General features: G+C 38.1%; 1 protein-coding gene across 9 annotated transcripts in view; it reads left to right on the plus strand.

The window, feature by feature from the left end:
* LOC126365910 (bromodomain adjacent to zinc finger domain protein 1A) overlaps nt 1–24,650 on the plus strand; it is a 132,897-nt gene that overhangs the window by 8,544 nt on the left and 99,703 nt on the right. For all 9 annotated transcript variants that reach the window (XM_050008637.1, XM_050008644.1, XM_050008636.1 and 6 more), the window contains 3 exons: nt 12,933–13,363; nt 22,122–22,296; nt 22,419–22,596. In XM_050008637.1, the coding sequence (XP_049864594.1) occupies nt 12,933–13,363; nt 22,122–22,296; nt 22,419–22,596 (784 nt within the window). The remainder of the gene's footprint in view (nt 1–12,932; nt 13,364–22,121; nt 22,297–22,418; nt 22,597–24,650) is intronic.

Raw genomic sequence — 24,650 nt, forward strand, 5'->3', positions numbered from 1 at the left:
ACGATTAACACAAAAAGAGAAAAGCAACTATTCATCTGAAGCTGAATAAAGACTGACACTTTAACTCTTTTAACATAGGAAAATTGAAACAGTTTTGAAGTTGCTACATTTTAAAAAGGTTGTGCTTTGCCCAAAACAACTTCTTCACACATACTTGTTTTGCTGATGATTCAATTTCTTCATTGCCTCCCCCCCCCTCCCCCCTCCCAATCCCTTTTCAATTGATGAGTAAAATTTTACATGACAATAGATATAGTTCTGTAGTCGTGGAAATTTATTAAAAACTTCTTAACACAGGCAAATGGGGAAAAAAAAAGTTCATGTACAGACAAACAAATGATTACAGTTTCAGTGCCCCTTCTCCTTATGCAAGCAGCTACACAGCTTCACACTGTTATTAGAGTTGTGGATGCCCTCCTCGGGGACATTGTGCCAAATTCTGTGCAATTGGCATGTTAGATTGTTGAAATCCCGAGCTAGTCAGAGGGTCCTGCTTATAATGCTCCAAATGTTGTAAATTGGGAAGAGATCTGGTGACCTTGCTGGCCAAGGTAGGATTTGACAAGCATAAAGACAAACCAGGGTGTATACGACCCGGGAGATCTGGGAAAAACCTGGGAATTTTTTCATCCGGGAGAAAACCGAAAAAATCCGGGAATTGTGTAGAATTCCGGGAATTTTTCATTGTTTTAGTTTGCAGTTAAATTTGTGTGATTTTGACTGGTAAGAACCAATACTCTAACAAAGGATATTACTGTATCCCGCTACTGCAGAATAATACTGCAGCAACAAAACATGAGCGGAAGGGGGGGGGGGGGGGGGGGGAACGAAAATAAAACTTAAGTTGCGAAGGAAATGTGCCGCATACAACAGCAAAACAGTGCTCATACAAGCGTCTGCCAACAGCAAAGTGTGTCAAAGGCTTTAGGAAGACTATGCAATACTTTGTAACAACAAATTGCCTCCGATGGGTGTGGCATGACAACTGTTAAAATTAGATTCGTTTGAGTAGGCGCGGAAGGGCTCTTGTGCCTGCGCAGTTAAGTCGCGTGTGAGTAGTACCTTCTCCCACTTCTGGTTACAGAAATGTGGCTGGGCACCACTACCTAATATTGCTCAGGTTCGGAAATTAATAAATCTGGGGCTGATGCACAGAGCAGTGTGAGTTGTGGTGGTGAGGTGGGTCGTCTCCACGTGACCTGTGTTTACGTTTAGTGAATGTTGTTGTTTCCTCTTTGTTTATTGCTCTCACGTTAAATGATAACAAAACAGATTTTTGTGGTCGGGAGCTATCAAATGAATTAAAATATATTCACGTTATTACGGAAGGGTAAAATATGTTATTAGTGTTAGCTTTTATTTCTATCTTTCTGACAGTCAAACATTAATCGCCTTACAGAACAATGAAGTTATTTTTGCCAGTTTGTTAAAGAGATTTGGCTTTTATTAATCATTTCTGTTGAGGCAGTCAATTTATTTGAAATGAAGTCTTTAATTTCACACTATTGGCTAGTTTCAACTGTTTGCTGCTGTTTATGCCATAATAAAGGACCAAACATGAGATAATACAGTACTGGTACTCCATGAAAATTTACATGCATTTTAAGCCGAATTATGCGTTTTAGTATGGTTCACAAAATTCCAACACTCTTGAAGTATCCTGTGATGTCTTGTTTCTTTTATGACATAATTTAAGATCTTTTAATATCTTACACGTACTAACATATGGGCTTCCTGTGTCATCGTACCTGCCCAAGCGCGGTGACGCTTGTTATCTGGCGCTCTCTTGCAACTGCTGAAACGAACGTATTTCTTACAGGTCACGGGAAAATATTGCGATTCGTGGTTTGAAAAGTGTTACATTGAAAGCAGATTTCCTTTTACGTAAGATGAGCTATGTGCGAGAATGTATGATGAATTTCTTAAATCTCAAAGCGTTTGACTCTCATTTAAAAATCAACTCTTTGAGGACGGCCATTTTGAAGAATTTCGAGCCCACAAGATCAGACATTTATGTCGTTATTAAAAATTTTACTGGCAAATTTGTGTGATGTATCTTAAAGTGTAACAGGCGTGCTACGTAACAGTGATCTTGCTATTGGCTGACTACATCACGTGTCCTGTGCTGTCATCAGCTGGTGAGATCACGTGACATGAGCTATGACTGGCTTACAAATGCGCATCGCAATCTCGATTTCAATGCTTCGGAAAGTGACATGCAGTGTTTGGTGGAATTCGAATTTATACCTTCGTAATACGAAAATATGCAGCGTACATGTTGCTGCACATCAAAGGTCTTTCAAAACTTGTTTTTCCTCCTGAGTTTCGTTTTCTAAGGTGCCGGGAAATTCTACTCCAGTATATAAAACCATGAACATTCAAAGGATTGAGGAGTTTTACAGTGCCGAATAAGAGTGTACTGTCACTTAAGATGGAAAAAGTGTATTTTCACTTGGGAGAAAGTGTATTTTTAACCTGAAAATCCGGGAACTTTTTTCCTTGTCCACGTATACACCCTGACAAACACAAGGAACTATCACCATGTTTGGATGGACATTATCTTGTAGAAATGTAAACCCCAGGGTGTGTCTTGAAGAAGGGCAACAAAATGTGGCGTAGAATATTGTCAACATACTGCTGTGCTGTAACGGTGCTGCGGTTGACAATGAAAAGCTTTCTGCTATGAAAATAAATGGCACCTCAGGCCAGCACTCCCAGTTTTCAGGCCAAAGGGTGGGTTATTGTGTTGGTATCCCACTGCTGTCTGCGGCATTTCCAGACACGCCCTCATTTGTCATTGGGGCTCAGTTTGAAGTGGGCCTTGTCGGTGAGATTCCAGGCCAAGAACATGTCTGGTTAATATAATAGAATAAAATGCAGACAAAGCCCAGGCAGATGGCAAGCTGAGAATATGTATTACCATAATCAACAATATAACTAAAGAATTAGCTTAATTTCCTAGGAACTTCTGGTAGTAAGCTTTCAGAAAATTCTTCAGTTTAGGCTTGATTGTGTGAGAATTACTGCTAAGATTTTTTTAATTCCTGTGGTAGCAGCAGAATACTGCATGCCTTCCTGAATGTGAGTCAGAGGTGCAGTCAAAGTGCAGATTGGATTTTTGCCTTGTACTGACTGAGTGAAAGTGCTAATTCGTGGAAATGTGGTCTTGTTGTTAACAAATAAAATTAGCCAGTTGTGAGTGGGACTCGTACTCTGAGGGTTTTGTACAAACTGAATTTTGTACATATATGGTTCATCCATCCTGAGAGTCGAGAATCTCAATGATTTTTGCCTACTATTGACATCGACACTGGCAAGATATCAGTCCTGCGAACTTTTTAAAGTTTAAAATAGGATATCACATGACAAACATTTTGCATCTAATGTAACTAACAATTTTCTGTCCTTCCCCCAGTTTGCTTGCACTGCACTGTGAAGCAATATTCCTTGCTAATTTCATGATTCAAGGTCACCGAGAAGTACCCTACAGGCTTGTGTGTGTGTGTGTGTGTGTGTGTGTGTGTGTCAAAATGTGTGACAAAAATGGCCATATCTTTTGATTGCACTGACTGAGAAGCTTAAATTTTTAATTTCGCTAGGGGACCATGGACCTGAGTATGTGATATAAATTATAACTTTATACTTTGCTGTTCCTGAGAGAAAAGGTTTACAACAGACAATCAGATGGACAGACAAAGCGATCCTATAGGGGTTCTGTTTTTACCAATTGAGATGTGGAACCTAAAAACAACATTAAATGAAGCAGATATTGAGAGACCATTGTCAGAATTCAGACTCATAAACAGGTGTCAACAAGAGGTTCAACATAATTGAACTGCCCGTTTCTAAGCCAAAGCTACCCTCTATGAATGGGAAGGGTTGCCACAGAATACAAAACTATATCATAACCGAATTGAATTAAAATAAGCAAAGTAGGCTAAATCTCCTGTTGAAGCCCAGTTAATGCAAATATTGTTCAAATGGCAAGTATAACAGCTTTCAGATTTTCAACAAGATCCCGAACTTGGCTTTCAGTGACAGTTTACGATTTGTCTGAACAGCTAGAAATTTGAATTGTTCAGGCTCATTACTCATATGTTCATTCTGTGGAACCAAAATGTCAACTTAGTTGATTTGTGTCTTGTTGTTGTTGTTGTTGTTGTTGTTGTTGTTGTTGTCTTCAGTCCTGAGACTGGTTTGATACAGCTCTCCATGCTACTCTATCCTGTGCAAGCTTCTTCATCTCCCAATATGTACTGCAGCCTACATCCTTCTGAATCAGTTTAGTGTATTCATCTCTTGGTCTCCCTCTATGATTTTTACCCTCCACGCTGCCCTCCAATACTAAATTGGTGATCCCTTGATGCCTCAGAACATGTCCTACCAACCGATCCCTTCTTCTGGTCAAGTTGTGCCACAAACTCCTCTTCTCCCCAATTCTATTCAATACTTCCTCATTAGTTACGTGATCTACCCATCTAATCTTCAGCATTCTTCTGTAGCACCACATTTCAAAGGCTTCTATTCTCTTCTTGTCCAAACTATTTATCGTCCATATAAATACTTTCAGAAACAACATCCTGACATTTAAATCTATACTCGCTGTTAACAAATTTCTCTTCTTCAGAAACGCTTTCCTTGCCATTGCCAGTCTACATTTTATATCCTCTCTACTTCGACCATCATCAGTTATTTTGGCCCCCAAATACCAAAACTTATTTACTACTTTCAGTGTCCCATTTCCTAATCTAATTCCCTCAGCATCGCCAGACTTAATTTTGTGTCTTAGAAACCGTAAAAAGTGAGTGTTACTCTGGATTGTATGAATTTATGTATACAAGCTATGAACTTACGCCATAAACTGCAGTATTTCATAGATTGCCTATGTCACAGTCAACATCCTTCACAACCAAGCTAATATCTTAAGCAGACAGAAATATTTTGGAATCATAATTCACATATCAATTATCATTACTATAGAGAGAATGACCTTTTATTGTCTGTTCTGAAAGTACGAAAGGAAGCAGTTTTGAGCTACTCATTTTATGTTTTATTTAATCTGTCCAGTGTCCCATGAGGAAAAGAGAATATAGTATTTTGTCATTAAGCCTCTTGTGAAACCGAACTGTATTTTTCACAACAAAGTATGTGAACAGAGATGATCAGTTATGCCTTGTGTGCACGCGCGCCCACACACACACACACACACACACACACACACACACACACACGCACAGAGAGAGAGACTCTTTTCAATAACATTCACAAACTTCGATGGTGTGGAAATAGGTCTAAAATTTTCTACCTTATCCTTTTTTTTTTTTACTACTACTACTACTACTGAGTCCTTTAATCATTCAGGAAACTAACAATTCGTAAAGGAAAAATTACAGATGTGGCTGAGTACTTCGCTAACATATGGAGCACAATGCCTTAGTATCCTCATATCCATGAGAGTGCTCAGTCTTCAGTGATGTAATTATTGGCTCAATTTCCCCCCTTGTGAATATCATGAAGGTATATTTCAACAGAAGTCTTTGCCAATTATACGATTTTCTGTAAAAACTTGGTTTTCATTTAAGTTATGTGCTATATTCAGAAAATGATTGTTAAATACTGTATGTGTATCTGACTTATCAGTAGCAAAAACATCTTTACATGTATTGACTTTTATATGCTCAACCTGCTGGCTAGCCACTTTCTTCATGGCTGACTATATGGTTTTATTTTTATCCTTTCTAATAATATGTTTAAGAACCTAACAGTACTGTTTGTAATGGACTACTGCAGCTGGATTTCTACTATCCCTAATATTCTGATATAGTTCCCACTTTGTTCTACGTGATGTCCTTATCCAATTAGTCAGTCATCCAGGTTGCCTGTTAGTGTCAGTAGCCTGTTTTCAACATTATAATGAAAAGTAACTTTGAGAAATATGTTGTGAAAAGTTTTATATGCATCGTCTGTAAACTTCCTGCCAGTCTTGCTCTTTAATGAGGTTTAAAAAAAATCTCTGTTGCTACCGGATTAACATTTCTAAATAGATTGTAATTATATTTAATGTGTTTGTGAAAAAAAATCTTTTAACATTAAAATTTGCACATCATGGTCTGAAAAGCCATTTACCCTTTTACTAACAGTGTGTGTCTCTAGTAATGAAGAATGAACAGAAATGTTTTCTATAGTTGGGCTACTATTCCGGTGCACTTTTACAATACAGAAAACAGTCTATATCAGATGACACGAATTTAGATCTTCCAGCATTCGTTTAATTGCAAGTCACTTTTAACATAGATATTAAAATTAACACACACAACTAATTTTTGGTACTTTCTGTAAAGTGAACCTAGTATTCTATCTAGTCTGAACAGAAGCCTCCTGGAATTACTTATGACAGCTGTAGATAACTATAATTAAAAGTGTAGTTCCACTAAATTCAGCTATCCTTGCATAACATTCAATGATCCGTCATGTGTAGGCCTTTGATGCATCAAGAGATTCAAATGGAATACCGTCTTTCACATATATTGCCACACTCCACTCTACAAAGAGCTTCTTGTAACAATAGCCAGCTAATCTCTATCACTGTGTAGGAAGCCTTTTAATAGTCACTTTGCTTAAGTACTGCTGTGATTACCAATAAAGACAGAGTTAACATCAACAAGCAGTTTAATAGCTAGGAATTTTTCCGTTAGTGATCCTCCACCCCTACACTGTTACCTATTAGATTTGCAAACCTCCCCTTCACAAATCCATTGAGATGCAGATCATGTGTACTGAAGTTTGAACAATTTATAAATGCAACTGGAACCTCGCAAAGTGAGCTATGCCCTCCATCATCAGTGCCATCTCAGGCCCCATGTTAAATAATCCAACAGTGGTATTAAGATCAGGCTGATCATGACTCTGGGACAGCTGTTCAAGGTGCAGATTTGTGCCACCAGTTTGAGTGGCTATCCCATTCCAGGTTACCATCTATGTCATACTTCTGTAAAGACAGTTCACAGCTCCACCCACAATCACTGTCTGATCCTCTTTCATAAATTCTTACATAACCCCCATATGTTATGAAGCCCCCGAGACAACTCTGCACTAGGCTCACATCTGATGGTCACTTGGTTCTCACTCTCCCAACGGTTCCTGCAACTGTTTACTTGGACCCCTGACATGATAACTACCTAACAGCAGCACCTTCTTCATTCTATTCAAAGTTAAACTGACTTGGGTTTCTTAACTGTTGAGGTCTGCTGCATATTCCATACACCTACAGCTACAAGAGGCTTCTCTCCTCCAAACTCTTGACATTAGTCAAATCTGTTGGAGATATACCAAGTGAAACAGTCTGAATATATCCCACTCCTTGCAGCTTTTTTCACCAGTTGCCAATTCCCATTCCCTAGCCCCCTTCTCCATGTAATTTACGCTACTGCAGTAAAACAATTTTATTAACTAACTAGAGTGATTTCAAATTTTACGCTCTAGAAAAAATGTAATTACTACTATTGACACATTACTTTACCACTAATATTACCACCATGAACACTTCACATAATTATTTATTTAAAATTTAACCTTTCACGGTGAGCAAACTTTTCCAAAAGTTTCTTCACCAGTTATTTCATACTATAATTAATAACTCACTACAACACACAACCAAATTTAATAGTACTTAGCCTTCAGATCCGTTCCAACCTCGCAATTGCTCACCACGAAATGTAAACAAAACTTAGAAAGTTTGATGCACAACATACTGGAAAAAGCACTCTCACATAGCAATGTACTCTAAGCAGTAATAGTACAAGATAGTTAAAGTCCACTAAAAATTACCTTCAGAGCAAGTATTACCAAAAACAATTATTTAAATAGTATTTTAAACCTAAAACTATTTTTAAAAACCTGGAGAGTGATGTGAGTAGCAGCCTGACACCTGTGATGTCACACCGAAGATAGTCGTCGTGCACCGCATGAGCTCACTGGGGTTGGTACCTGTGTGACATATTCCTCTGCCATGCACCTGTGACCTCTTGCTTTCGCATACTGGCATCCTCCCCCTCTGAACTGTCAACCACCCTTCCCCAACATTCCCTCCCATTTCCTGCCCGTTTTCTTCCTTTGCCTGCCACAATGCCCCATTCCCATTTACCTGCCAAACTGAAGTCCCGACATTTTGTGTGCCTATTGACAACTCATTGCTACTAATATTTGGTGAGTTGTCCTCCTTCAGGTCTACATATGACTGTCAGCTATGATGACGAAAATTATTGTTAATTTTATTAAACAGCTATAGAACAGACAGAGAGAGAGAGAGAGAGAGAGAGAGAGAGAGAGAGAGAGAGAGAGAAGGGAGTGGAGGGGGGGGGGCAAGTACAAGGTCTATTAATAGTTTTGGTTATATGGACTCTGGGGTGCAGGATGTGTTATGTGGAAGACTCGAAAAGACACAGGTGTTGTTGAAACTGCTGTTCAGTGGTGTTGTGTGTTGCATATTCATCTACCAGGTCTATGACAGGTTATTTATGACTTGTGTGGAAACAAGTCTGCCATCGTAACACATAACTGGAAAACAGGGACTGAGAACGGTGTGAGACAATGTTGTAGCCAGTCCCTCATGTTATTCAAGCAGTATATTGAGCAAGCAGTAATGGAAGCAAGAAGAAATTTGGAAAGGGAATAAAACTTTGGAGAGAAGTAGTAAAAACAGTTTCAACAAAAGTAAAGCAAATTAAATTGGGTGTTGCTGAGGAGTTATATTAGAAAATACTAAAAATAGATACTAAAAGTAGTGGATTAATTTTGCTGTATGTGCTCCAAAATTACTGATAATAGCTGAAGTAGAGAAGGTACAGAATAGATATGTGATAGCAAGGAAGGTGTTTCTGAAAAAGAGAGTTTTATCATTTAATATAAATTTGTTGTAAAGTTTTTCCTTGTGGATATTTGTCTGAAGTGTAGCCCTGTACAGAAGTGAAATGTGTGCAGTAATAATTTCAGACAAGAAGGGAATAGCTTTTGAAATGTGGTGCTACATGAGAATGCTGAAGATTAGATTGGGAGATCGAATAACTAATGAGGTGGTAGTGTATCAAATTGGGTGGAAAAAGGAGTTGTGAGGGGGTAAATACTGTAGAGGGAGACTCTAGGTACAATAAGCATATTCAAATAGTTAGTTTGCAGTGATTAAGTAGAGAGAAAGAGGCTTTGCACAGGATAGACTAGTGTGAAGAGCTGCATCAAACCTTCAGACTGAAGGCAACGGCAGTAACAATGTCATCCAAGGATTTCTTGTGGACCTAGTCTTCTTGCCTATTTGATCCCCTGCTACTTTCACTGTTTCATTTCTCAAAACTATTCATTTGTCTTTGACAATAGTCCTTTCCCCCTTTTTTTTTCAATTGTTGCCTAATGCTATCTTTGAAACTATCAACAATCTCTTGGCCTTTTAGGTTATCTACGTTCCTTCTCTTTAATTTCATACTTTTCTGCAATATCTTCAGTTTTAATCTGCTATTGATAACCAGTAGTCCGAGACCACATCTATTCCTGTAAAAGTTTTGCAGTTGTAAACCTGCTTCTGAAATCTTTCTTACCATTATGTATTCTAGTGTCTCTTTGCCTCTTCCACATATATAAGCCTCTTTCATAATACTTAAATCACACCATGTGTACTCCACTAAGATAGCTCTCTCCTTTTTCATCTTCCTCCACTCTCCATTCTTTTCCTCCTGTCAAATTGCAGTCTCTCCCCCCAAATCAGAATTATTTAAATTTTCGTCATACTTAATGATCTTAATACTTTCTCTTATCTCATCATACATTACTTCGATGTCGTCGTCATCATCATCATCATCATCTGTGGAGCTACTTTGCACATAAACTTGTAACTTAGGTGATGCAGTTACCTATGAGGAAGTACAGTGTGAAAGAAGCTGATATTGATAAGATTTGAAAGTGGTGCAAAGATTGGAAACTTGCTTTAAAAGTTCTGAAATGTAATATTGTGCACTTAACAAAATGAAAGAATGTAGTATCCTGTGACTACAATATCAGTGAGTCACAGCTGGAATTGACCAACTCGTACAAATACCTGGGTGTAACACATTCGAGGTGTATGAAATGGAATGATCACATAGGCTCACCCATGGGTAAAGCAGGTGGAAGACTTCAGTTTATTGGTAGAATACAGGGGAAGTGCGGTCAGTTTACAAGGGAAACTACTTACAAATCACTCATGCAACCAGTTTTAGAATATTGCTCAAGAGTGTGGGACCCATACCAATTGGGACTGCAGCAGATATTGAATGTACACAGAGAAGAGTGGCACGAATGGTTACTGGTTTGTTGTGTCCATGGGAGAGGGGTTCATTGATGCTGAAGAAACTGAAGAGACAAACTCTTGAAGGTAGATGTAAACTATCCCGAGGAAGTCTACTAACAAAGTTTCAAGAACTAGCATTAAATGAAGACTCTGGGAATATACTACATTTGCTGAGTATGGATGTAGATATAGTAGGTGATGGCTTTCTATCCCTGTTGGCTGCGATAATGTTTTCACTATTCCACTCAGGCTAGGTTACCCACATTACCATTCTGTGTCATTATTTGACCTACCCATGCACTGCACCCGCTTAATCTTTTATTTGCAACCATGTATTCACCTGTCCAAAAGTCCTGTTCTTTCTATCACCACATTTTACTAATTTCTACTATATGTAACTTCATGCTATTTGCTCCCTTTTTAAATTCTCTAAAACCTGTTTAGCTGATTAAGAGATTTAACATTCCACACTCCTACCCATAGAATGTGTTTTACTTTTCCTGGTGTTGATAGCCTCTAGAGAAAACCCCATCAGGAGTCCGAATAGGAGACTACTTTACCTTCGATATATTTTACAAATGGTGATGCTAGTATCATAAAGGCACACCCTTGTTAAAAATTGTGGCTGTAATTTCCCTTTGCTTCCAGCCATTCACAGTATCGGTATAGCAAGGTCACGTTGGCTTATGTTAGGGGGGGGGGGGGGTTTAAAATTGTAGAGGGAAACCAGGGCTTGAGTACAGTAATAATGTTAAAATGAATGTTTTTTTTTTTGTAGTAGTTATGTAGAGATGAAAAGGTTTGCGCAGAATCCAGAACTACATCAAACCAATCTTTGGACTGGAGAGCACTGTAAAATCATCATACATGGCACTGCATTGTATTAGCTGTTCCTGCGACTTGACTCTTAGTAGTAAGCTTAAAAAAGTGTATATGGAACAGTTCCTGATTCTGTATCATCGTAGAGGACTTTGGTGTGAGGTGTTAAAATTGTTTGGATTTATAACAGAATACAAATTCAAGGACCAATGGCTTAGTTTGAAGCATGAAATTACTAAGGATGTGGGCAAGATCAAAGGTAGTTAGTTTCTGATCCTTTCAGCGTCCATATATGCCGCTCATCATTCGTCTGGAGGTGAGTGGTTTTTTGCTTTTGTAATGATTTGAATAGGTGCACAGCTCCATGTTATATCTATTAACATATAGTTCTGTCAGATAGTGATTCTTTGTCCGAATCTTATATACATTATGCTCAACTCTGTGAATACTGTGCTAATGAGTGACGTTAAACTTAATGGAACTCTTCTCTAATACCCAAACCTCCAGATGTCAGGTGCTGATTGGTACCAAATGTTGTGTGTCGATAGAGTATCTACCGAAATACCAATTTAGTTCGTGCTGTGTGCTATCATTCAATAGAAGATGTGTAAACGGTAATTAAAAGTAACACGAGAACTACGGAGTATAGGAAAAGCGAATCTGTGAGATCAGAATGCGAACATCTCTGGTAGGTGGGTTGTTAGAGCATCAGCCCATTGTAGTAAACGTCCTTAGTTCGAAACAGACTGGTGGCAAGCTGTTTTTTTTAAACAGTTTACGCGTGAAAATGTTACATGGGAGAACAGTTTTCTGACATGTAAAAGGACATTTCGGAGTTTGTAGCACTGTTCTTTTCACTGTCTGCTTTCACTCTGTCAGTTGAAAGCAACAAAGCTAGCTCTTACATTTGTATAGATAGGTGTGGTGTTATCTATACCAATACGAAGCGAAAGCAGACTGCCAAAAGAACATTTCTACAAGCTGAAACATTCTTTTACACGTCAGAAAAATGTTCTCCCCTACAACTATTTCATGCATAAACAGTTTAAAAAACATAGCCACCAGTTTGTTTCGAACTCTTGATCTTCAGTATGATGGTCTGACACTCTACCAACTCATCTACAAGAGAGGTTTGTATTCAGAGCTCACCGATATGCTTTTCCTGTGCTCCGCAGTTCTGGTGTTTATTTTAATTACCATTTATGCATGTTCTATTTGATGACAGCACCCAGGATGAACTAAATCGGTGTTTTACTAGATACTCTATCAACACACAAAGTTTGGTACCGACCTGAGTTCTTACATCTAGAGGTTTGGGTGCAAGTTGTCTTTTACTGGATGATGAAGAAGGAGGAGATGGTGGTGGTGGTGGTGGTGGTGGTGGTGGTGGTGGTGGTGGGTGGTGGTTGTATAGTAGAGATCAGGTGGTAGCTTTGAGCAAATGGTCTTGACTATCTGAGATGGAAGAGCATTGGCTGTGAAACTCTCCTGATCAGTGTCTTACTCTGGCACACAATTTTAACCGGTCACAAGTGCCCACCCAAGCAATTTGTGAGAAATTTCATGTTTACATGGGAAATTTTACCTGTGCAAGCAAAGTATGTTACAATGTTTTTTATTGGAGTTAATGAAAACATTACCAGAATAAACAAGAATTTATTTTTGTCAAATACGGGTTAATGTTAAGACATAATACCTTCTTAAAAATGTTACTTTGTTTATCTCTATATCCATGTGGAAGTATGGCCACACATTCTTTATTAATGTTGTATCAATGTCTTTTTATTATTTTTACCAGGCTGCTGCTGTACAGAAATTTGGTTTATTTAGAGTGAAATTCCATAGTATTTTTGATGGACCGCCACCAGCATTCCAGATATCGAGGAGAGTAAAGAAAAACATGTTAAGTCCAATAAAAAATAATATTAAAAAGCAAGACCCATTTGTAAAGAAAGAAAAGAGACAAGAAAATATACAAAAGTATTTGACATCACATTCAAAAGTGGAGAAGTCTCCGAAGAAACAGGTGCCCATCCAGTCTGCAGATGCAGATCAGTTTTCACCTGTGAAAAAATCCCCAAAGAAGTTGATAGAACCAATTCACAGGTCTCCAAATCACCAGATGGCTAAGAAGGTGAAGGATAAATATAGGAGTGTTGGAAACATGAGAAACAATAAATTATTCGACAAACATAGGATGAAGAGGAATCTTAAATATTCACAGTCGAGGTATGTACACATGTTGGATATCTATCACAAGCATTCCATGCACATAGCAAAGTAAACAAAAATGTGATGTGAAACATTAAACATTAAAAGTCATTATGCAAGGGGTGGGTGCAGAGGGGGAGGGGGTGGGGGGCGGACATGACACAATAGTCTCTTGGTAGTATTTAATATATATTGATACTAAGAAACAGAAGTTCACCAGGACATGAGCAGGACATGTGGAGTTATTTTGTAACAGTTAAAAACACAATGTTGTTTGAAACATACTGTTGACAGTAACAAGTTTCAGTTAAAAATTAAGACAACTTACTGATAAAGTAATTGGGAAAATGAGATTGATGTATTTTACTTTCCGAAGTGTTCCTCACAGTCTTGAATTTAAAGCCAAGTAACCAACTTATTTTGTATATATATATATATATATTTTTTTGCTCTCCGTTGTTGTAAAGTAACGTATTTATTTAGTGAAAGAAAGTGCCAAGTGTGTTGTATAAAACAAATAGCCACACATCTAGCAGTAGCCTGTTCAAGACTCAGGAATTCTTACACACGTGCCAGTACCTTTCTTCCTTAATGGTATTTACTGCTATTAAACTCCCACAATACTAGACAAAAATAACTGTTTCGTTGTTTAAGGTGATAGACGAGAGAGATGCTCGGCTTTGAACCAATATTCATGATTTTTTTCCCAATAAAATAATAAACAAATTACAAATGTCTTTTATACCTTTACTGTACACCCTTGATATTGTAAAATGGTCTGCAACGTAAAGGGTGCTATTTTTGTGTTACAAATTATCTGTGTTCAAAGACTGATGAATTAAGTTGGACAAACATTATGACAGGTTTTCACTCCTGGGGAGATAAACAACTTTCATTTCTTCCAGAATGAGATTTTCACTCTGCAGCGGAGTGTGCGCTGATATGAAACTTCCTGGCAGATTAAAACTGTGTGCCCGACCGAGACTCGAACTCGGGACCGAGTTCGAGTCTCGGTCGGGCACACAGTTTTAATCTGCCAGGAAGTTTCAACTTTCATTTCTTGATAGGTATCAGTGTACTCATATATGTGCAGATAAATGTATTAAATGCAGCCCAATTACTCAAAACGTAGTTGGAAGATAGTTCAGATACAAGGAAATGTGACCCCCCCCCCCCCCCCCCCCGGTATTTCTTATACCTGAAGTTTTATCTACGCGATGGTATCTATGGAACCTGATGTGTACTGACAGTGCCATTCATTACAGTACCACAAAACCACTGAACTGAGGGCAGGATATATTTTCCTTATTTCTTGGTCTTTGTGTTGAAAATACTTCCAGTTTTGTACAACAAATGAAAGTAAAAAGTCACAAAATATATGGATTCACATATGTGATGAATTTTTCAATAGTCAATTCAGATTTTTGCTTAATAATAACAAGTAATTACAGCACCAATGATTTTCACTTTCATGGGGTTGTTAACTTCAAAATAAATTTCACAAGTGCATGCACTGCATAGTTTTGTGCATAATATATTAAAATTGAATTTAAATCAACTTAAATTTTACTGACTTCAATATTGTGTGTATAGTTTTGTGTTGAGTAATTAGGGACTTGAAAATTTCACAAATTGCAATATACGTGAATTTGAAAATATAAAGTTACCTGATAAGTGCTATTTCATTGTGAATTTTATCCAAATTAATTATTGTATCAGAGATAGTTTGAAATAGCTTTATTTTGTGCATATAAATACCAAGAATGTATTCAGTTTTCGGATTCTGGTACTTCAAATCATCTAGTGAAGCCCAGTTTCTGAAGATAATATGCTTAGGAATGTGTGTGCAAAATAAAAAGTGCACAGATATGACATATCGGTTTGTTCAATGATGTGGTGTCACCCCAATTCTGGACAGATGAATGGTCTGTATATAAGATACACTTTGCATAATGCAATGTAGGACTCAACTGTTGGACCCAGCATCTGAGAACAAAGAAACTCTCACGTTTATCAGCTAGCCAATGCTCAAAGATTGGTATAATGTGGACACTTCAGCACTGCAGTTTTAGGTGTTGGCTGTTTTGAATTGTGATTGTGTCTAATACTGGTAGAGGTTGGGCCCTGAACAACCTCATTTACGACACTGCTAAGATCAGCAGACAATTGCCCAGTAGCCAGTAATGAATGCTTTGTAGTGTGCATTGATAACTGTTTTCTTTCCTCATTTTGAAATGAAATGAGTAAAGAATCAAATCCTGGTCTATAGCAGAGTTCGGTTATGGCTACCAAAACACCTGAAGGGATCAGCAATCCCTATGACCACATGACAAATTCTGCCTTTGCAAAATCGCAGAACATAGGTGTAGGCTGTGAGAAAGCTTATTTCCCCACACCGCTCTTCTCCCCTCTTTTGATCAAAATCCTAGTTGTTAACACTCATGGCAGACTGGCAGTACACAGTGCCTGCACTCTGTACTATAGTGCAACAGAAAACAAAATCTGTTAATATATTTCTACCACGTTGTTCTCCTAACGTGCAAATAGTCATTTTCGGTTCAACTTCTGCTCCCCTAAGTATCTTACTTGTTCTATCTGTAGTGTTGTCAGGTATGGGTTTCATGGCTACGAATACCCGCAAAAGGTTAAAACAAATACTTTGTAGATTTGTATTTTTTGAATTGTATGGGGAAAGAAATATAATGTCGAGAAACACCTTAAATCGTAGGCATGGAGTTGGTTGAAAGCTTAAATAGAACCAAAATGAGGAAATGAGTAAAGACAGTTGAAACAAAAAAATTAAAAAAAAATAAACTGTTGACTCGATTGTTTGCTTTTGCAAAAATTTGAAAAAGCTCAAAAATCACAACTTTTTTAACAATAGATTTCAAAGCTCTAGGCTTAGTCTAAGAAGAAGACGACGTAGATGGAATTTCACCAAAAGAGGTTTAAATTTTCCCAGAAATAGATGCCATGTTTCCAGGTCCCTAAATAATTAAGTAAAGGGGAAAATTGTGTATTGATTGTTCTTATGACACCATTTTCATTCATGCTAAAACCATTTTAGACGTTCATCTTCAGCTGTACACACACACACACACACACACACACACACACACACACACACACCTTTTTGGCGATGTAAATTGTGAGAAATCATTACAAGTAACAGTTTGCAACGTCGCATTCACCTCATCATCAGGCACTTTTCCAGGGACAGGACTCTTTCTCCTCAATAGATAAGGGCATTCGCTATCCTTAGTGCCTTTTGTTTACTGCCCTTCCACTCACAAATGTTAACTGTACTTTTCCTTCTTTTAATAAAGCATTTTTGTGCTCCACTAGAACTGACAACATTTGCTGTGTCACCTATGGTGCCGTAACGTAAAGCACTGTTCACCGTAACGGAGCATTTTGTAGTTTGACAATGGCATTATAAATATTGGAAGTGTAAACAGTTTAAACAGCAGACACAGGGAATGTGACACAACACTAATCCAACTGACACACTCCTGTCAAAGGAATTGGTTACAATGTTGCTTGGAGAAACGAGTCAATTAACATACGTCGCCTTTGCTGAATTTATCTGAAGTCACACAATGTGTTTGTAATCTTGATTTTCGGTATCACCACGAATCTACCCAAGTATGTATTAGAATGCTTTCCTCGTCGTGTCTGTAATGAAAGGCAATGTCATGACTGACTCATCATTGCCCAGCCCAAACTGCTAAGGATAGAAACTTGAAATTTCAAGAAGGTGTGAATTTTATACCATAGGCGATGTTTCGAAATTGCAAACAGAAGGGGATGAAGGGTTTTTTGAAAAATGTCAGTATTCAGGCAATTTTGAATCTACAAGGTGTACAACTTTGCTTCTTTCATTTTTCCCAAACATTTGAGGCCATAGTGAAACAAATTGGTTACACATGTATCATTCAAAGTATTTTCCATCACTGGCCCCTACTTTCTCCCAACTTTTGGGCAGTGTACGAATCCCCCATCGAAAAAATTGTTCATCTTTTGAAGCGATCCACGAATGGATCCAATTTGTGACTCCTTCATGAGATTGGAAGTGTTGGTCAGCCAGGCCATGCGCCATTGATTTTAACAGGTGATAGTTGGAGTGAGCAATGTCTGGAGAATACGGCGGGTAGGGTAGGACGTCCCATTTTAACGTTTCCAAGTATGTTTTGATGTCTTTTGCAACGTGGGGTCAAGTTTTGTCATGCTGCAAAATCACTTTATCGTGTCTCTCACTGTATTGTGGCCATTTGTCTTTATAATGCTTTGGTCAGATGCATTAATTGCATCCAATAACGAGCACCTGTGATTGTTTCACTTGGTTTTAACACCTTGTAGTACACGACACCAAGCTGGTCCCACCAAACGCAAGAGCATGATCTTGGAGCTGTGAATATTCGGTTTGGCCATCAGCGTGGAAGTATGGCTGGGATATCCCCATGATATTTTGTGTTCAGGGTTATCATAATGAACGCATTTTTCGTCCCAGGTGACAATGTGATGCAGAAATTCCTTCCGTTTTTGCCTATGAAGCAACTGTTCACGAACACACAAACACCGTTCAATGTCTCTTGGTTTCAGCTCACACGGGACCCAAGTTCCTTCTTTCTGAATCATGCCCATAGCCTTGAAACGTTTTGAAATGGCTTGCTGTGTCACTCCCACTAATTGTGCCAATTCTCGAGTTTGAAGCGAGTATTTACTCAGCCATGTCTCTAACTCTCAATCTTCAAAAACATTCTCTCTTCCACCTCTATGCCGGTCTACTATGTTAAAATCACCGTTCTTGATGTGTTGCTGTAAATTTATTTTCATCTTGCAACTATCTGATGCACACTGACAGTCTGTTGCAAAATTTAATACCGAGATTGCTCTCGTGTCTGTGTTATTTCACTGTGTGTGGGGTACATGCTACTTTGGATATTGTAATTATGGAAGTCTGCACTTGTTGGAAATTCTTAAAGGTGGACCCTGTGTACGGTGAAGGTATGGTTAGTTTTTTAAGCTTTCTGAATATAGGTTAGTAGTGTCTGTGGAGGGCTGTGTGTTATTCGAATAGCCTTCTTCTGTTACATAAAAGGTGGTTTTAGACAGCAAGTGGTGAACACCAAATGTATGTTGCAAGAGATTAAAAATAAACCACTGTATGCCATCCTGGCACCTTCAGAGCTGTAAATGTTTATGATAATTCTTAGAGCAAAACAAACTGAGTGGAGTTACTACACAGGTTTTATCACATGGTCATTAAAATTTAAGTTTTCGCCAACATGAATCCCCAGCAATTTTGACCTGTTACTTTGTCCATGGGTTTGTCAAAAAAAAATTACCAGATCTAGGTTTACATTTTGATGTACTTCCTCAAATTGCATATAATTTGTTTTATTTACATTTAATGTCAATCTGTTTGCATTAAACCAAGAGCAGATATTCTCAAGGACTTTATGAGTAGGTGTATGCAGAAAATGCTTTGGTACACTTATCACAGTAGCATCCTCTGTGAATAGCATGCATTGGCTGCACTATTTGGGGTGCGCGTATAATTTGTATAGTGAAGAACAATCCCGAGTCTTACAATACTGCCTTGGGGTACACACATTTCCATTTTTTGAATCTGAAACTAAACTGATGTTGTTATTGAAATAAGATGACATCAGTCCTGTAATCTGTATTTGGTTTTGTATGTGTGCCTCAAATCACTTTTTGCCAGACCATTGAATATCTAGTGATTCCAATTTTTCTAAAAGGATGTGATGATTGACAGTAATGAATGCTTTGGGTAGATTATTTGTTCAGTGAAGCACATTACTGTTGTTTCTTTTTTATGTGGCTGAAAGTCATGCTGATTACTGTTTGGTAACTTATGGTTGCTGAAGCATTTATTGATCCAGTGCTTCAGAATTTTTTCTAGTATTTTGGACAATGGCGGAAAGAGTGATATTGGCCACTTGGTGCTGTTATTAAATACTGACTTCACTTTGATATTTTCAAGCTTTCTGGAAACACTCTTTCACTAAAAGATAAGTTGTCAGTTTGTGCTAAAGAATCTGTGGTGCAGTCCTGATTATGACTGATGAGAGCACTCCACCTATTCCTGTCTTAAGCTTTCTAGTACTTCATGTTTGTTTATAGATTCTACATCCATGCTACAAGCAACTTTTGAACATTCTATGTTTTCTTGATTTATGAATTTTGAGCTTAATGAAGTTGTTCATAACTGTTTATATAATTCGGATTTTTTTTTTTTTTTTTTTTTTTTTTTTTTTTTTTTTTTTTTTTTTTAAATACCAAATTTTGTGCTGTTTTGAGAATTACATCCTATTCTTCACACCTCTACCCGTTTGTCTTTACTGTTCCCCAGACAGCTTTTGAATTTTTAGTAGACTGCCTTATTAAGCTGTCAGCAGCCAGAAATTATGCCTTAGTGATTACTTTTTAATATACCTTTTTGTAATTGTTAACTTTCGTAATTCTTAACATGTCATCTAAATCTTGGTTTTGTGGATGTTTTCGTGTGAAAAGTTGATCTTTTTTATTTTTACAAGAGTTTTTAATGCCAAATGTGATTCAGGAACTTGCCTGTGTGTTATCGTGGGACCTGATTCTTGATAGATTCTTTGGAAAGCAGGTCTTGAAATACCGTATGAAGATTGAAAAAGAGAATTATATGCATCATCAGTACTTGTCTGGGACAACACTTTCACCCAGGACACATTGCTTAGGATGTGACAAAGTTTACATAATTGTCTGTAGAGATAGTTCTTTTATACATAAAGTGTGCTTTTATCTCATTCAGTGTTGTCTAGGAAATTTTGAGGACAAGAGCATCATGGTCTGATAAGCCTAAATCAGTATTTGTGGTTTCTACTTCTCCCGCCATCATGAAGATGGCTACATCTTTACCTTTCTCCATTTCAAACCTACCGACCACCAGCAGCCATCCATTCCAGAACAAAAGAAGTCCCTTCCATACAGCTTAGCCACCCGTGGCTGTCGCATCTGTAGGATAAGCAGTCCCTCTCGCAATATACCAAGGGGCTCACTGAGGCCTTCACAGACTGAAATTACCCTTGCAACCTTGTATGGAATATGCATTATCTCTCTAGTCACCCACCACCCCACGAAGTCCCACTGTTCAGCTACAAAGGAGCATTTACATTTTGACTCGGTACACTACCTGGTACTGGAACAACTGAGTCAATTTTTCCACCTGGGTTTTGATTACCTCTCGTCGTGTCCTGAAATGGGGGATGCCCAACCTTCCCATCCCTCCCAAAGTGGTATTCCAGTGCCCACCTGCACAACATCCTCTTCCGTCTTCACATTGTCCCTGCTTCCCAACCGCTTGTCTCGTGTTTCATATATCTGTAATAGACTTAAATGCAAAACCGTTCCCATACATCCTCCCACCACTACCTACTCCAGTTTGTCGTTTGTCCAGAAGCATATCATCAGTCTCATCAAGAGCAGGGCTACCTGTGAAACCAGTCATGTGATCTATAAGCTAAGCAGCATCCCCTGTGCTGAGTTCAGTGTGGACACGACAACCAAGGTGTATGTTTGCACAAATGGCCACCAACAAACTGTGCCCTGGAAACAGCTGGACCACAGAACATTCTTCACTTCAGTGATTGCTTCATAGCTTGTGCCGACTGGATCCTTTCTACCAACACCAGCTTTTCTGAATTGCACAGGTGTACTCTCTCCCTGCAATATATCCAACATTCCTGTAATCCTCCTGGCCTCAACTTTCACTAGTCATTGTCCTTCATCCACCTATCCTCTTCCCTGCTCCCACACCAGCATTCACAGCCCTCTATTGCAACCACACATCCACTCTCTCTTTACATCTCTTCCCCCTCCCCCACTGTCGAGCCTTTTAACATAGTGTGTGCTGCACCTCACGGCACTTCCCTCTCCCCACCATGTCTCTCTATGCACCCATGAGAAGCACTTTACTGTCCCCCACATCTGAACCTAATCTGCTATTGCCCCCTCTCCCCACCCATACCCTGCTATCCTTCCCTGCACCCAGCTTCCTCCTTACCCCAACCACACAGATTGCTTTTCCTGTCATGCTTAGTTGCTCACAGTCTAGCCTCGGCAGCCAGAGATCGTGGTCTTTGGTGAGAGTTGAGTTTGCCTGAATGTGTGTGTTATCTATTTCAGAAGAAGACCTTTTGTTCGAAAGCTTACTTGCTTAGCAATATTTTTGTTGTGCATATCTGCAACTCAGTAGCTCTACTATATGATGTGTAGCAATTTACCCTTTTAATAATATTGTGATTAATATATCCTTGATTTTCTGTTGTTTGATAGTTCAAAAATGTCCGCAACAGTCCACCACTCATTGCTTTCTCAAGTTCTTTTGATGTATTTCTTAGACACTGAATGTTCAGACTTACAAATCTGCAGGTAACTAGGATGAAAACTGGTCACTGTCATATTTACATTACTTGGTGTCATGTTTCTACCTGTGTCCTGACAAGGCTCGGAAAATCCTTGAGGAAGACAGGTTTTCTGTCCGTAGTGGGTCTTGCCAACAGCTGCTGTGAGATAGCCATGGTTATTTCTTCATGCAGCATCTCCATATGTTAATGCATTGCCTTTGCAAACGGACATGTAGGGCCAGTCGCATATAATTAGAAGAAATTATAGAGTCCTGCAGTCTTACTTTTAGGTCTGCCTCAAAAATGGCACTGTTTCTGCTGTATTATTTATGTATCTGCGATAAGTAATTTACTCAAATTCTGCCTAGATTAAACGAAGAAAGACGACCAAAGCTTAAGGAGAAGACTCTGGAAGAAAAACAAAGGCAACTAGAAGAAAGAATGAAAATAAAAGAAAAGAGGAAAGAAGATAAATTACACTTTGAGAAATTCGTGAAGGAGTGGAATCGTCGTCGAGAGGATTTGGAGTTAGAAGATCTGAAGGTAGATTATAACTGATAGTTAATGTCATTACTTCTACATGCAATATACGTTAGATGTTGCAAGTATATCAGTAGACAGAAAAACTTCCCACATAAGTTGCTAATTATGTTTTTATTTTTCAGGTTATGCCATCACCTATAGAAGTAAACTGTTGTATACCACACGAAAATTTTGGAGACTTTCTTACTGTACTAGAGTTTTTCCATTCATTTGGACAAGTTATAGCAACAAAAAATTTCTTCCCTTATGGTGTGACATTTGAATTGCTGGAAAGAGCACTAACAGAGCAAGAAGTAGCTGGTAAGATATTTTCGGTTTAAAGCTAATTACATTCACCTCTATTTCTTTTGTAGGCAGGATTTATGTCTTCAGCACCTCCCGGAAGCTCTAACCAAAAAGCTAGGAACAACTTGAATATTTACTGTATTTTCAACTAACTTAAAACCCACATTCTTTCATCTTTCCTTTTCCTTCCCTCTTTCCTGACGAAGCAGCCGCCGGTTGCGAAAGCTCGAAATTTTGTGTGTGTGTGCTTGTGTGTTATTTTATTGTGCCTGTCTACCGGCGCTTTCCCGCTTGGTAAGTCTTGGAATCTTTGTTTTTAATATATTTTTCCCATGTGGAAGTTTCTTTCTATTTTATTTAACTTATAAAACAGGTTGATATGAACATCTTCTCCCACCTCCCCTCCTTTCCCCCTCTCCCTTCCCTATTATCTGTACTAATGAGAGAGGGTCAAAAAGTTCCTGACTATTTTAAAAAATGCAATGAAAAAGAGCACTACTAATATTTTCAGCTTTTGAATGAAGTGCTTCTTCAAAACATTTACAAAACAACTGGCACACACAAGACTGCTGTCTCTAGATGCTAAGCTTAATATTTCATCCTGGATATTCCATTGTTTAATTGTGCTAATTTTGTGATGTCACAAATATCTTAATGTGAAATGTGTGCTGCAACTATAGCTCTGCTGACAACTGTGTAATATGCATAAGTTTACTGAAGACAGTAGTTTGGATACCTTATTGGTCATGTGAAAATTGAGCACCACTCTGTAATAAAGTTATTCACTGAGGGGGTACTTTCCTCAACTGAATTCAAAGAATGAGTGCTTGATATATTGTAAAGTAATAGTTGTCAGTTCTTCTCATAGCAGTAGAATTGAACTATCCAGACAAGAAGCTACCAAGTCTTTCCACATTATTGTCTTTTTTTAATTTTTTATTTTATTTATTTTTTTTTTTATTGAAGGGGCATCCTTTTTTATTCATGCCAAGGATAGTAGTAGACATTTTCAAGCTTCGTTTACATTGAGCAAATCGCACCAATCACAAACAAAAGAGCAGTAACAGATGATTCGCCATTGTCCGCTGACATTTACTAGTTTTCTGTGAACAATCATTCGCATTATAGGGATCATAAGAAAACATAAGAGAATGAGCGTAGCGTGTGAATGCCATAGTATTGTTTTCTTTTTGTACTAATTATTGGCACATAGGTTGCCACTCGCACAACAATAGCTACAGCCACGATACGAAATAGGTATTTTTTCTTTTACCAGTCACACTTATTTATTTGATGTTTAATTAAATATATTGCAGTACATTTCAAGCATACTTCGCTTGTTATCAGCCGTTCGTGCATACAGAAAAATGTCAATGAAGCAACAAAAATGGCTTAGTGAGGGAGTAGGAGTCTGAACTTTTGTGTAAGACTGAAATGTCTAATGGTAATGCGCTTTTTTTGTAACTGAATTGCAGCTCCAGCTTGCCTTAAAAGTATTCCAAAGCTTGCACGTTTTTCAGTTGACACTTTTTGCGTACGTGTCATTGCAGCTGATGAGGCAATGTGAAACGGGACACTAATAACCTAAGAGTAATGTAACCTTCAGGAAGGCTGCCATTTACACACGCATAAAGATGACATAATTAAAATCCAATTAATGTTTTGTAAAATGTACAAATGCACTGTGACATTGGCCATTTGATAAAATTTGCTGTATGGATTGTTGGAGGGGAAGTAGTGGCATGGCTAAATATTTTTATTTATTTTTTGTTACTTCAGAAACTCCTAAAATAAGTGTGTTAAATCTGTGACAGTGTAATTAAAACTGTCATGAACATAGGGCATGAGAATGAATATATAATATATATTTTTAATTTAGTATTTTCAACACAATTGCTATGTATTGGTCTTCACTTGCTTTAAAGAACATTTTTTGTGCTAGTCTCTTGTTATTAAAAAGACACAAAAGCTTGTGCCTCTTCACTCCTTTCACATCTTACGAATTTATATCTTTTTGCAACCTCGATTGAACCTATGAGTGTTCTTTTTTCAATTTCCAACCAAGCATA

This window comes from Schistocerca gregaria, chromosome 4, assembly GCF_023897955.1.
Source record: "Schistocerca gregaria isolate iqSchGreg1 chromosome 4, iqSchGreg1.2, whole genome shotgun sequence".
NCBI classification, from domain to species: domain Eukaryota; kingdom Metazoa; phylum Arthropoda; class Insecta; order Orthoptera; family Acrididae; genus Schistocerca; species Schistocerca gregaria.